Here is a 13,711-nt window from a genome sequence, read left to right on the forward strand (position 1 = left end):
GCCTCTCTGTGTGTCCCAGGACAGTTGGCGACATAAGCAGAAGGCAATCACTTGTTCTGCAAAAGTTTACTGAGCCCCTGCTATGCGCCAGCCATTGTGTTGGGCCCTGATGCCTCAGGCTCAGCCAAGGGCTTCATCATTTTTTAAGGTTTCTTTTATTTGAGAGAAAGACGAAGGAAGAGAGAGAGGGAGGAACATTGATATGAAAGAGGAACGTTGATCAGTTGCCTCTCACACGCGCCCTGGCTGGTGATCAAACCTGCAACCTGAGCATGTGCCCTGACCCGGAATCGAACCAGCAACCTTTTGGTTATGGAACGATGCTCCAACCAGCTGAGCTACACCAGTCAGGGCAGGGCTTCCTCTTTAAGGCAGCCGTTTCTTAGGGTTTTCTGTCCCTCTGCACATGCACAGCCACAAAACTGGCTCAATTTCAGAACTCTCTCTCCCACCTACTAGCTCATTTAATTCTCATGACTGTGTAGAGAAGGGATTAGTAGCCCCATTTTACAGGTGAGGAAACAGAGGCTCATGGAGGTGAAAAATGGCCGGATGCCCCACATAGGAGGGGAAGCAGAAGTGGGATTTCAATCCAGATTCCAGAACTGTGTTCTTCCCACGGTCCCAGGCCTCTTAGAAGAAAACAATGAAGGGTTAAGACTGTGGGACCTGGGTTGAAATTTCTGCCCTGCTTCCCCCTAGTTGTGTGACCTGGGTGAGTCGCTGAGCACTCTGAGCCTCACTCTCCTCATCTGTATAATGGGCACAGGGCTGTAGTCCTGCCAACGGGTGTGGTATAGAGGCAAGGAGCTCATGCATCTGGGGCCTGAGCCCAGGCCTGGAGCCTCTAGCACCCTCTAGAGGTGGAGGCTATTGTTTTTATGTGGGTATGAGAATTATCCAACCATCTTTTGCTGTCTGCCAACTTCCAATACGATATACCGTAATTATTTGAATTGAATACATGTTTGTCGGGCTGGACTCGGACTTCCTTTAGGTTTGAGCCAGACTGAAGCATAGAAGAGGGACAGGGAAAGGGGTGGGGTGGCCATGGGCTGCTGGACCGGGCCTGCTGCAGACTAACTCGGAGTGTTCTCATAGGAATACTCATTCATTCATTTGCACATACATTTGATAAATGTTACTTTGTGCCAGGCCTGCTCTGGGTGCTGGGGACACAGTGGATGGGAAGCAAGATGTCCTCTGCACCAGAGCTCACATTCGGGGGTGGGAGACAGACGGGAGCCAGAGAGGCTGGGGGTCGGCCATTGCTGTGTGGGCCAGGAGGGCGATGATGGCAGCCTGGACGAAGGTGGGGTGCCCCTGATGATCCCCAAGGCAGTGTGCGGGGTAACTGAGGTGCAGAGAGGTGAAGTGACTTGACCAAGGCCACAGAACTAATAGGCAGCAGACAGGTTTGCTTGACTCCAGACACCACACTCCCAGCCAGGGCCTGACGCGGCTGCCCCAGCCCTGAAAATGTGAACACGCCCTTCGGCACAAAGGGCCCCCCTCCTGGAGCACAGTGCAGGGAGGCCCTTTGGAGGCTCGGAGGGGTCCGGCCAGAGAGGACCCTGCCTCGCCATGTCAACACGGCGCTTCCCGAACCTCTGTGTCCACAGAAACCTTTTGGGGACCAGGCTACCTTTTAACGTTCATTCATGAGTATTTGTTGAACATGTACTACGTGCCAGGCACTGGTGAAGAAAAGCAGGTGTGGTCCCTGCTCCTGGAAGCTGACAGTCGGCCTAACCCTAGGGCAGAGTGTCTGGGAAGGAGAGGGCAGGTGGCTGTACGGTCACCACCTCCGCACTCCTGACTCCCTGTGGACAGAGGGACACACCCTGCCCAGGAGCCCCTCCCTGGCCTGGTCGGGACTGGCACTGCTGACTCGTTGCAGCCCCCTGGGAGCTGGTGCTCCAAGGTGAGGCGGCGACAGTGAGAGTGGTGGTGGGGGGTACATGAGGCGCGGGTGTCCTCTCCACCTGGGGGGACCATGACTCTGCAGGAGGCATGGAGGAGAGGTGACCGACAACCCAGGCCCCCAAGAAAGGGAATGTGGCTTGGGCCTGGAGGGCCTGGCTGTGCCAAGGGTGGGGGTTGGTTATGGGACCCCCTTTGCCCCCACCCACCACGGGCTTCCTCTCCTACAGTCAAAGGGCTTTGGCTAAGATGGTGAGGTCAGGAGGTCAAAGCCACCCAGCACTGTACCTTCCTGGATGCTCTGTAAAGCAGTGGTGGACAGTCAGAGGGTCACAGGTGGGCTGTGCTAGCCCTGCAGGCTTCCTCCAGGAAGACCTTCCTGCAGGTCCTGAGGTCAGGCCAGCAGGCACTGCACAGCTCAGGCGTCTGCAGGGAGGCTGTGGATGGGATGGTGACAAGCGAGAGCTTAGGGGCCAGAGAGGCCCTGTTCAAACCCCAGTGCTTCTGTGTGATCTTGGGAAAATGACAAGACTCCTGGGCCTTGATCTCCTCATCTGTAAAATGGGATAATACAGAACCTCGGGCTGACCCTTAAGGCCCTCACTGGGGCAGCCCAAGAAAGATGTCCCCCAGTGGATGTCAGCCCCCACGGGAGGCAGGAGGGCTGTTCACATCCCTTTTCTGTTGGAAAAACTAGACACTCTGGGAAATGCTTCTCGACCTGAAGAAGCCCTAACTGGACACCCCCGTGGGTCTGTTACAGACGCGACTCTGCAAATCAGATGTGACAGGGAAATGTGGGCTGAGATGGTGGCCAGCTGTTCGGCTGTGGGGACGGCTGCTCAGAGGCTGTGCACGGCCTCCCCCGAGAGCAGACGCCATGCCTGGAGTGCAGATGTGTGAGTGGGTGTGCCCCTGCCCGGGAGGGGGGCGAGGGGCCACACACAGATTAAACTCACACACATACACAGTGCACACCCACGCAGTGCACACACCCACCCACAAGTGGAATATCTATGTACACACATTCATTTATGCACACAACACCCCCCATGTAGTTAGTGCACGCACACACATACATGCTTACACATGTGCGCACACACACTCACACACTACTGCTCCCGGGGGACACTGAGGTTGAAGGGCGGCCCTCAGACACTCCGGACTGAAGTCAGAAGCAGGTCTGCGTTTCACAACTGCCCCTTCCTCGCCGGGCAAAGCCCCTTCACCCTTAAGCCTTCTTATCATGGGATGATGCTATCGGCCCCAGCTTCTTGGTGATTTTGAGAAACTACAAAAGCGCGTTTAGCACAGAGTTTGGCCCCTAATCGCTGCTGAAGAGGTCCACTGATTTTACTGGCCCTCTGCCCCTCTTCTGCTCTGGTAACTAGGGACCCCCCCTGAGCCCTGCAGAGCCCTGCAGCCCTGAAGGGGGGCTGCCAGTCACAGTAGTCCAACCCCACCTCAGGGATTGGCCCAGGGATGGACATGGGACTCCTGCCAGGCCAATCAGAGACCTGGCCTGGTATGTGTATATGGTATTGGGGAGAGAAGTCCCTCCTGAGGCACTGAAGACCTGTCCATGTCCCTCTTGCCCTGTGGGGGGTGCTCTTCTTAGAATGAGAGAATGGGCCCAGAAGGGGGACAGTAGAGCTGAGGGTGGTAAAGGTGCTGTAGGGTGGCTGCTGAACCGCTGTCTACCGGCGACACTTGCATTGATGAAGGGCTGTTCTCGGTGTCAGCCAGCTGACACCCACACCTCCCAACACTGAGGGCCCCTCATGGCATCCTAGGCAGGGACAAGGTGGGTCCCTCCTTTCCCAGCATGGGTGGGAGAAGCCAGTGACCCAGGAGTAGCCACCAGGGGCCCCTTTCCATAGAGGGTTTACAGGGTCATGATGAAGACAGCCCTTCGGCAGACGTCTTTGCGACCCCTGAGCTCTCGGCCCCTGTGGCACCATGGCCGCGGCCCCACAGCGAGGCCCCCGAGCTCACACATCTGTGCATGGGGTTGCCCTTACCTGGCACTCTCCCTCCTGCTTGGAGGGTCCCTCTTGCCTCCGAATCTGTCCTCCACAAGTGCCCACCAGCTTGTCATCCTCCTGTTAGCACCATTGGAGCCAGGGCGAGTCTCTACCCAGGAGCGTTCTCAGGTATGTGGGGAGAAGGGTGTGCCTGCTTGCAGTCCCCAGGCACGGCAGCTCCCGTGACAGACATCAGACCACCTGAGCCCTAGAGAATGGGTCTGGGCCTGTGGACCACGCGGCTCTGAGTTGGGTCATTTCTGTACTTGTTGAATGAATGCTGAGTGCTTACATTCCTCTAGAGTCGGGGAACTCACTCCCCATCAGGAAACTCTTCTCATTGTCTTAGAGGCTGCCTGGGAGGGATTCTGTGGGCTTCTTCCGGGCAGGCTCCAGAGGGGTCCCTGCCTGACCCCCAGATGCCCCCAGCATCTCACAGCAGCAGCAGCTCCCTCCCACCTTCCTGTCACAGGATGGAGACGTGCTCTGTAAATCTAAGTTAACAAGTCTGTTGCTTTAGACACAGATGCCGGTTGGAGCCCAAACGGTGGCTCTTCACCGTCGATCGATGCGTTGTATCATCCCCTGAAAATGATTAGACAGCAGAGCTGTCCATCTCACTGAATTTCACGTCTCCGCCCTGTGAATTTCTGATACTGGTTAATGATTGCTTGGACAGATGGCAGGCAAGCATTTTGCTACACATCACATGTTCACAGCCACCCCTCCCATGCTGGCCCCTCCCTCCCAGCAGCCCCACAAGGAAGGCTTGGTTAGTTCTACCCTGGTTTCTGAGCCCTCAGAGAGACCGAGGTTTCACTCGAGGACACTGGCGTGGTGTGACTCACTCAGGGGGTGTGGGCCCAGGTCAGCTAAGCCCCAGCATCCAGAGTTTGAGGCTGGTGGGCCGAGTGCCCCAGGCAGGCCCCACACCTTGGCCTTGCGAGCCCAGTGGGGCATGAGACAGCCACCCCATTTTCTCCCAAAGGCTGCTGTGGACCCCTCCCTGCCACGTTCAGAATCTTCCCCCAGCTGCCCTTGGCCAAGCCCCAGGGCAAGAACTAATGGGAGGCTGCAGCCGGTGGGCCCGACATGGGGCTTTGCAGAGCCTCTGCGTTGCTGGGTGACTGAGGTCTCACGCTAGGAACCGGAGCGGGGCACAGATCTGTCACAGCGAGACGCTCTGGCTCATGTACGTCATCACTCTGGACCCCTAACAAGGCCAGTCAAGTCACCTGGGAGGGCCCCTCCTCTGCGGAGCTGATAACCTGCTCGTGACCTCTGACCTTGGCCTCATTTTTGGATGAGGAAACACAGAAAGCATAACAAAGTCCCTTGTCAGCAGTGGCAGAAGGAGAACCCAAACAGGGCCACCTGGCCGCAGGGCCCAGGCTCATGGCCACCAGCCATCTGGTCCCCCACCTGGGCCGCTGCTGTGGTGAACGCTCCGGGGCCCCAGTAAAGCCCCCAGCCACAGCCGCTCCCACCCGTAAGGAAGCCCAGACAGCTCACCAGGGTCCCAGGGCTTGGCTCGGACACTCCCCAGCCCGAGGAGCAGCTCCCGAGGCGAGGGGGCACGGAGGTTCAGGGGTAACGTGGCTCCTGAACGCTCTCGGCTAATTCGCAGCCTCCCAGCCCTTTGCTCCAATGCACGTCAGCTGGGCCTTTAACAGAGTCAGGGCTTGAAGAATGCTAAAAATTTAATGTATGTTAAAAGGGTATTAAATTCTAAAGTAAAATTTACATGGAAATATGACATTAAAATATTTTTAGCTTTCAGGAAGCTGGGGGCTGGAGTGCTATAATATAGACAAATTTTATCATTTTAAAAAGAATTAGTTTGACAGTATTTCTTATGTATTCATAGAGTTAACGCATAAAGATGGAAACCCTGCCTGGGGTGACTGGGCTGAAGCAGGTGGGTGCCCTAGAGAGAACTGACGGTGGGAGCCCCTGGAGGGAGGGTGCAGCCCCCCAGCTGGGCCCTAGGGCTTTCCTGGGGGTGTTGAGCTGCCCCCTGCCCTTTGGCCGGGAGAGGGCCTAGCCTCACTGTGCCCACAGTGTGTGTGTGATGGGGCACCCTTGTCTCCACGCCCCCCTGCTTCCGATCCCTTGCTGTGCGTGGGCCATGACATCCTCTTATTTACTCTTCCTGAAGTGAGGATTCCCTGAAGGTGGGATTTCATCTTGTTGAGCAGATGAGAAAATGGCTCAGAGAGGTTGAGTCCAAAGTCCAATGTCACACAGCAGGGAGGCAGGTTTCCATTCCTTCTGCAGGTCCTCAGTTCCGCCTTGAGGCTCTTTGAGCATTCACCCACCTGGCTGCCCCTTTGTCACTGGTTACCTGGGGCTGGCGCGGGGCTTCCTTGGGTCCTGGCCCTGGCCTGGGCCCCCCACCCACTATGGAACTCCGGCTTTCATCCCCGCCCCTGACCCCAGGCCCCTCGGTCAAAGCTGGCCTTCCCAGCCAGGTGAGGGGCCCAGAGGACGCCATTTTCTGGTTCCCACTCACGGCAGCCCGAGGGCCTGGAACAGCCCCTGCCTAGAGGATGCACTCAGGCATCTGGGGGTGAAGGGCTGAGTGTATGCACAGCAAGCGCTCTCCGCCCCCACCCCCATGCCAGGCCTGGGCTGGGGCTGGGCACCCGACTATAGCTCAGACACCCCCCTCCCAGGAGTGGGTTTGCCTTTAGGGTGTCTGTGGCTGAGCCCCTTCCAGGGTGGGCCACAGAAGGGGCATGACGAGGGTGCTTGGGGCCAGGACTGGCTGTGCCGTCTGCAGCGTGTGCTGGCCCCGGCGGCGGGGGGGGGGTCGCTGGGGGACCACTGACCCTCACACCGACGCCCTCCCTGCCTGTCTCCAGGGTCAAGGATCTGGTGGCTTCAGGACGGGTGGAGGGTGGGGAGGGGGGCACATGTGGGAGGGAGCCAGGGGGGCTCCTCCGCCTGCAGCTCTGCGACCCTGTGACCCAGCCAGTGACCAGCCCGTCTGCAAAGCCCAAGGGCACCCAAGGTCAGGGTGGAGGGAGGGCCTGGCACTTGGTGTCCTGCTTCCTCCCTGTCACATCATCCCAGGGAACCGGAAGTGGGAGCTAAGCCCGGTGCCAGCCCTGCCACGCCCCTGAGCCCTCACCACGGAAGTGCCCTCTCCTTCTATCTCCATTTTACAGACGGGAAAGCTGAGGCTCTGAGAGATTTCGGATGTCCTTGTCATCCTGCTAGATGGGGGCGGGGCTGCAATTCCTACACAGGCCTGTGTGACTCCAGGCCACCACTGCATCCTGGTTGCCTGGGGAGGCCCCCAGCCCCTCTGCACGTTGCCCGCCGAGAGCCCCGACAGCACCCATCCTTTGGGCCAGGCCAGGGTGAGGAGAGTGGCTCAGACTGCAGCCAGCTCTGGTCCCAGGAGAGGGCCAGGTTGGGGAGGGGGGTGGGGGTGGAGGGTGGGGGGGCCATGCTGGTGGAAGTGGCTGCCCGCTGCCTGGCGGGCACCTCTGGGAGGTCACTCATTGGCAGTTAAAAATCTACTGTGACTTGTCAGAAAAATGAATGAATGGGCACATTATTTTTTCATTCCAGACCTCAGCATCTGTTTGTCTAATCAGGGAGGAGAGCAGGGAAGTCGGCGAGGGCTGCAGAGCGCGCTTTATGGAAGTGTTCCTCTGTCAGAGGGGTTTAAGTGGGTAATGAACAGGCCGCCGCGGTTTGAAATGTAATCCCATTACGCTGACGAGATTACGGGGCTCCACAGACCACTCTCAGGGGCTTGCAGCAAACACCACCCTACTGGGGCTTGGCATTTAAGCAGAGGTGTTTGGCGGGAATGCAACGTGACAGTTTTAACCCTTTGCTGCTCCTTGGCTGCTTCCCAAAGAGCAGGGCCCTCCCAGCGAAGCCTTAGCCAGGCCTTCGGAATCTCGGACGTTTGGGCCACATCGGCTGAGATGGGGGCCCTGGGAGGCCGGGGACAGCTTGTGGGGACAGCTTGTGGGGGCAGGTGGGAGGCGGGAGAGCCAACTCTACGACTTGGCAACTGCACGGCCTCTGGTGAGGGGCTTTGGTTCTCTTTGCCTCAGTTTCCTCATCTGTAAAATAAGGGTCAGGTGGACTGAGAAAACGGTTAATAGAATAGTAATTAGCCCTACTAGAAGGCTTCAAAAGAGGCAGGGGCAGGCGCTGATGCGGATCTGGAAAGTCATGACCTGCAGCTCCCTTGAAGTAGGCATCACCGTGGGACTGATTCTGGCCACTGAAACACGAGGAGAAGTGGGGAGTGACCTGTCACTTTCCAACCCCAGTTATCTCACTCTCACTGTCATTTCCTAGCCCCCTGTCCCTGACTCCGACTTTGTAGAAGCCTGAGGATGGCTGGACCCACAGCCGACTGCGTGTGAAGAGAAATGTTAAGTCACCGAGGCCTTGGGGCTGTTGGTTGTCGCAGCAGAACGCAGCCCATCCTGACAATTCACCTAACCCTCACAGTGCCCCTTAGAAGCAGGTATTGTTGTCCCCATTTTACATAAGAGGAAGCTGAGGCTAAAAGAAGCAAAGTAGCTCATCCAAGGACACACCAATCAGGAGGCAGAGCTGGACTCTGAGGCCATCTGCCCGACTCTAGGGTCTGCTTTGCAAGAGGGCAGCTCCAGCACTTGGACTGGGTGTAGGCCCATGGTCCACAGCCCCACCCAAACTCCTTGTCCCTGAGGCAGAGGGCGAGGCCTGGCTCCCGTGTGCCTTCCTTCCTGGCACCGAGGAAGCTGCTCTTGGCCCCTAGAGAGGGCACTACTGGGCAGCACGTGGCATCCAGGCAACGGTACTGAGAGGACAGAGGTCAATGCCATGCTGCTGTTTATCAAGTGTACAGGCACCAGGCACTTTACACACATTGTCTCATTCAATCTGATCCCAGCTATGAGAACTGGGCATTTCATCCCACGTTACAGATACAGACACTGAGACACAGAGAAGGCCACCACTTACCTGGAGGGTGTGAGGCTGGTGAGCGGAGGAGCTGGGAGTGGACGCAGCCGTGGAGCCTCAGCCCAGGACCCCCCGACCCTTGGCTCGCCGATGCTGATGCCCATGGGGAGCGGTGGGGTGGCTCCCATGCTTATCCCCCACTCGGAGGCAGGAACATCGTGTGATGCGCCCGAGCTCACAGGCCAGTGCTGGGGGTGCCGGGTTTGACCCCTGGGCCTCTGAGCTCGAGCGGGGAAGCCCCTGCTATTTCCTTACTTTTCTGGGCCTTCCCTCCTTGAAGGAGGAAACCCTATGGCAGCCCTGGCAAGTCAGGCGGCAGGAGCCTGTGCCACACACGGATGTGGGCACTGGGCGCAGGGAGTGGGCGGCTGTGCAGGGATGGCTTGAGTAGAAGCACAAACCCTTCCCCTCACTCCTGGCTCCCCTCCCCCAGCAGGGCCCCCTCTCCTGCCCACACGGAAGCCACCATCCTCATTGGGCTGGGAAACAAATGCTGTCGATGCTGTGCCCAAGTCCGGGTGTGAGATGGGCGGGCCCTTATTCTCCCCCCACACTGAGACTGCAGCCTGGTTGCCCCAACCGCCCAGCCTTGGCTCAACACCTTACCTTGTCACAGGTGTCCTGGAACTCCACAAGGGGAAGGCCACTCCACGTGCAGGGGAACATCGAGAAGCTGTGACTGTCGGCTCCGGCAGGGCTGCTGAGGGCCTGACATGCTGGCCTGGACGTCCAGCGCTGGCTATTGCAGCACACGGCTCAGGCCTCCAGGCCTCAGCCCGCTGCTCCCTCCTCCTGCCCGCCCTCTCTGCCTGGAACCTTCCAGGCCCAGGCTGGTCTCCGCAGTGCTTGCCTGGCCTTCTCTGAGGAGTGTTCTGCGGCCCACCTGCCCACCTCCTGGCCTCAGCACTGTGTCTTGCCAGCTGAGTCGGGGCTCTGTGCCCCTCTCAGGCTCTGCTGTTTGCAATCAGTGACCTGGGGGAATACGGAACTCTAAGCTGCTGGCAGGTCTTTGGGGACAGGACAGGGGTGGGGACCATCTTCCAGCTTTTTAACAAATGAAGAAAAGACGTTAAGGGGGTCTTCAAACAGCTGATGGGCTGTCAGGGTGGTGGGGACACCTGTGTCCCCTGGGAATTCAGGCAGGAGTGGCTTTAGGAGACGCCTCTCACCACGGGAAGAGGAATCCGACATGCAGGGGCCGGCAGCTCAGTGCTGAATGGATCCTGGTGGGCCGTCAGCGGTGGTGACCACATGGGCTGGGAAGGAAAATGATGACCCGAGTGGTGCCGAGCGCCCTGTTGCTGGAGGCGTGCGAGCAGAGACTCAGAGACTCTGGGAGAGAACAGCAGCTACTTCCCACGCAGAGGAAACTGGACGAAACGATACCCCAGTCCAGGGTGGGGCAAAAGTAGGGTTACAGCTGTGAGTACTGGAACAGAGTTTATCCTTTTTATATCCTTTATAATTAATTCACTTTTAGGGGGGGAAGGGAGTGAGAAAGAGAGGGAGAGAAACACTGATGTGAGAAGCATAAATGGTTGTTGCTCACATGTGCTTGGATGGGGCTGAACCCGCAAGCCAGGCATGCGCCCTGGTGGGAACTGAACCGGAGACCTTTTGCTTTGCAGGACGGCGGCCGACCCGATGACCCACAGCAGTCAGAGTGCATGTATTCCGGTATGGTTATTTACTGTATTATTTGCCACATGAACAACTGTAAACCTGCTTTCGCCCCACTCTGGATTTCTCAGCTCGGAGAATTCTCGGTCAGAAGCAGAGAAGTTCCTGCAGGCTTGGCAAACCGAAACCCAGGGAAGGCAGGTGGGCTTGCTGTGACTCTTGAGACATTTAAGACATTTTCTAGAATGGTCGGCAGAGGCCGCCTACTGCAGCACCTCCGTTTACAGGTGAGGATGCAGAGGCCCAAGGAGGCAGTGCCAGGCTCGGGGCCACAGAGACGCTAGCTTGAGACCTCAGCCCAGTGGCTGAGGGCGTGGCCGTGGGCCTGGAGCCACAGTGAGTCCCGGACCAAAGGCGAGGCCCTGCCAGGCCCCGAGTCCTCACCGCGGAGGTGAGGACAGGCCGTCAGATGTGGACTGTGGGGTCCTGGGGGCTCAGGCTTATTTGTAAAGGGCCAGCACATAGCTGTGGGGGTGGTGTCAGTGGCCAACTGAGGCCGGGGCTCCAGGGACCCCTGCTCAGGCCTGTGAGGCCACCCATGCTTGGCGAGGTCCTGATTGCGAGTTATCATCCCCTCGAGTCGAGGAGGTCACACCAGAGCCAGGTCGGGAGAAGCTGCTGCAAAGGGGAAGTGGGCCTGTGGACTCGCTTCAGGGTAACTTGGGAACTTGACCTCCTGCTACTGGGAAAAGCCTGTCCTCGAGGAGCTCACAGTCTTGTCTCAAAGTCCAGCTGTGGGGAGTGAGAGAGGGCCGAGGAGACGGGTCCGAGCAGTGTGGCCACTTGGCGGACCTGGGCGGCAGTTACGCTGCGTTCCCCCTGCGTCGTTCCTTCAGTGGACACACGCCTCTCGTGAACTGTGTGTCCCGTGACACCCTGCGAGGAGGTGTGGATTCCGTCACTGGGGGAGGCGACGCGGCATCTCACAGACGTCTGGTGCCACGGCCGCAGCCGCCCAGAGCAGTTCACTGCAGGGCTGCTGTCTTCGGGGTAATGCACTCAGGACCCCAAGAATCCAAAGCACTGTGAAAAAGATGAGATTTATGGGTCTTTTATTTTAATATGGAATATGCCACAGGCGTCATGACCAAATGAGTCATTTACGTTTTTCAAAAGTAAGTATAAAACTGCTAAAAATTCAAAATACAGATAGCAAGCTACAAATAATATTCCTGTTGCTTCTGGGTGGGCAGGGATGGAAGACACTCGGAAAGGGTGCTTCCGTTGACCGGACAGAGATCAGGACGAAATAAGAACTGGTTCAAACGACTCCTTGTGCAAAGAAATACGCTTGACCTTGAGATACTGTTCTCACCACATCTCTTCCTTTACAACAATTTAAAAAACTGCTGGTGTGCAGGTCTTCAGTGAGATGTCTGGTCCCTGACCCTGGCTGGGGACACTGGGAAAGGGTGTCACCCTGGGAGGGACCCTGGAGGCTGGTGAGGACCGCAGAGGCAACCAGTGTGGCCTGAGGCGTGGCCAGAGGATGCACGTCCTTGCCTTCCCACGGTGGACGCAGGCCTCCCTGCGCCCCAGGGTGTCCGCCCACCGGTCTCCCTGACACGGTGGGAAGCAGCAGCTCTCATTGGCCCTGACAGCGAGGCTGGCTCTGTGGGGCCACGAACAGGGGAACAGAGGCCCTTCCCAGTCGGCAGAGCGGAGAAGCATCCAGAAAAATCCGCATGCAGGGCTAACTGCTAGTTGAAATGGACACTCGCTACTTACAAATGGAAGAGGCCATTTCCAGATGGGGGCTGAGCATGAGCAGAAGCTGGCCGCCACCCCCCTCCTCCCTGCTCTCCGTGCAGTCGGTGGCTCCGATGGGACCGGCTCGGGGAGGCCCCTGCAGGGGGACCGGCAAGGCCTCGGACACACGCCCTAACTTCAGCGAGGTGCCGCCCCGAAGTGCTGCGCTCATTTAAACAAATGGCATAGTTAAACCTATTGACTGAGCCCTAAACATTCCTTCTGAGAAATCGAGCCAAAGCTTTTCTAATCTGCCTGGTCAATAAGGGAACAGATTTTAAAGTGAATAACATAATCAATCCTCTGCCCCAAAGAACGGTCCGTCACACCAACCATGATAAAGAGTACACCTGTTTATTAAAAGGAAAAAAGAAATGTACATTTTGTTCTTTGTTTAAGAAATTTGATCAAGTTGCAAGGAAATGTCTGGGCGTGGCTATGTACACCCTCGGGCAGGGCCAACTGGCTGCGACCGGCTGGCTAGGAAGCACCAGGCTCCTCCGGGGCCGCCTGGCTCTGGCACTGCTCCAGAAAGTCATTGCTGGCCACCCCCTGAGGACCACCGCCCAGGGGTGGGGACCTAGGTGCCCCGGCCCTGGCAGGCAGGCTTGGAGCTATGGCAGCAGCGTGAGCCGGCGGCCGGCATCACTGCTGCCCTGATTTCTTCTCCTTCTGGAAGCTGAAGCTTGTACGTCTGTTCAGTTTTCTTTGTTTTTGAGCAAAATAGTCAGCCCGGGCAGTGCTGGCTCGTGATTCCAGGATGTAGTTGACCTAGAAAGCAAGAGGACACAGCCAGGTCACTTGCAGGCAGCCACTCTCTGCTCGACAGGGCGACAACAGGGAACCCAGGCTGGGCACAGCGGGGCCAGGGCTGCCCTGGGATGGGATGGGTGGCTGGGAGGGCGCAGGTACTGCGCCGGGCCTGCCGGCCTGTGGGGCAGGCCAGTGGGACAGCTTTTCGGAGTGCACAGCCTGCACTCTGCTCATACAAGCTGCCTCCCTGAGCCCCACCTTCCTCGTTGGAAAGAGGAGGACGTTGTGGGAATGAAAACCACAGAATGGCAATGCCACTTACTCAAGCTCCCACAGCTAGCGCCTGGGCCAGGGTCTGGACCGAGGTCAGGCCCTTGACCGACAGACCTCCCAGTTCTCAGGCCCTGCCCTCCCAGAGGCACCCAGCACCCCCCTCCTCACACAGCGCACAGCCTGCTGCCCCCAGCTTCTCTAGGTGCCCTTTTGTCCCCTTTGGTCAGCAGACACCATTTCTCTTCGCTCTCAACTATAGAAAGTTATGACTAAAAAAACTTGAATACTTTTGGCTAGAGAAACCAGCCACTCTCTGTTGCCTCTCCTCT

The 13,711-nt window shown here is 57.8% G+C and overlaps 1 protein-coding gene across 8 annotated transcripts in view; it reads right to left on the bottom strand.

Moving 5' to 3' along the window:
• Positions 1 to 12,691: 12,691 nt before the first annotated feature.
• MAPKAP1 (MAPK associated protein 1) overlaps positions 12,692 to 13,711 on the bottom strand; it is a 211,292-nt gene continuing 210,272 nt past the window's right edge. For all 8 annotated transcript variants that reach the window (XM_037036875.1, XM_037036876.1, XM_037036877.1 and 5 more), the window contains one exon: positions 12,692 to 13,127. In XM_037036875.1, coding sequence (XP_036892770.1) covers positions 13,002 to 13,127 — 126 coding nt within the window. In that variant the 3' untranslated portion in view covers positions 12,692 to 13,001. The remainder of the gene's footprint in view (positions 13,128 to 13,711) is intronic.

The sequence above is a fragment of the Sturnira hondurensis genome, unplaced genomic scaffold, assembly GCF_014824575.4.
Source record: "Sturnira hondurensis isolate 20B ecotype Veracruz unplaced genomic scaffold, ASM1482457v3 Scaffold0022908, whole genome shotgun sequence".
Classification (NCBI taxonomy): domain Eukaryota; kingdom Metazoa; phylum Chordata; class Mammalia; order Chiroptera; family Phyllostomidae; genus Sturnira; species Sturnira hondurensis.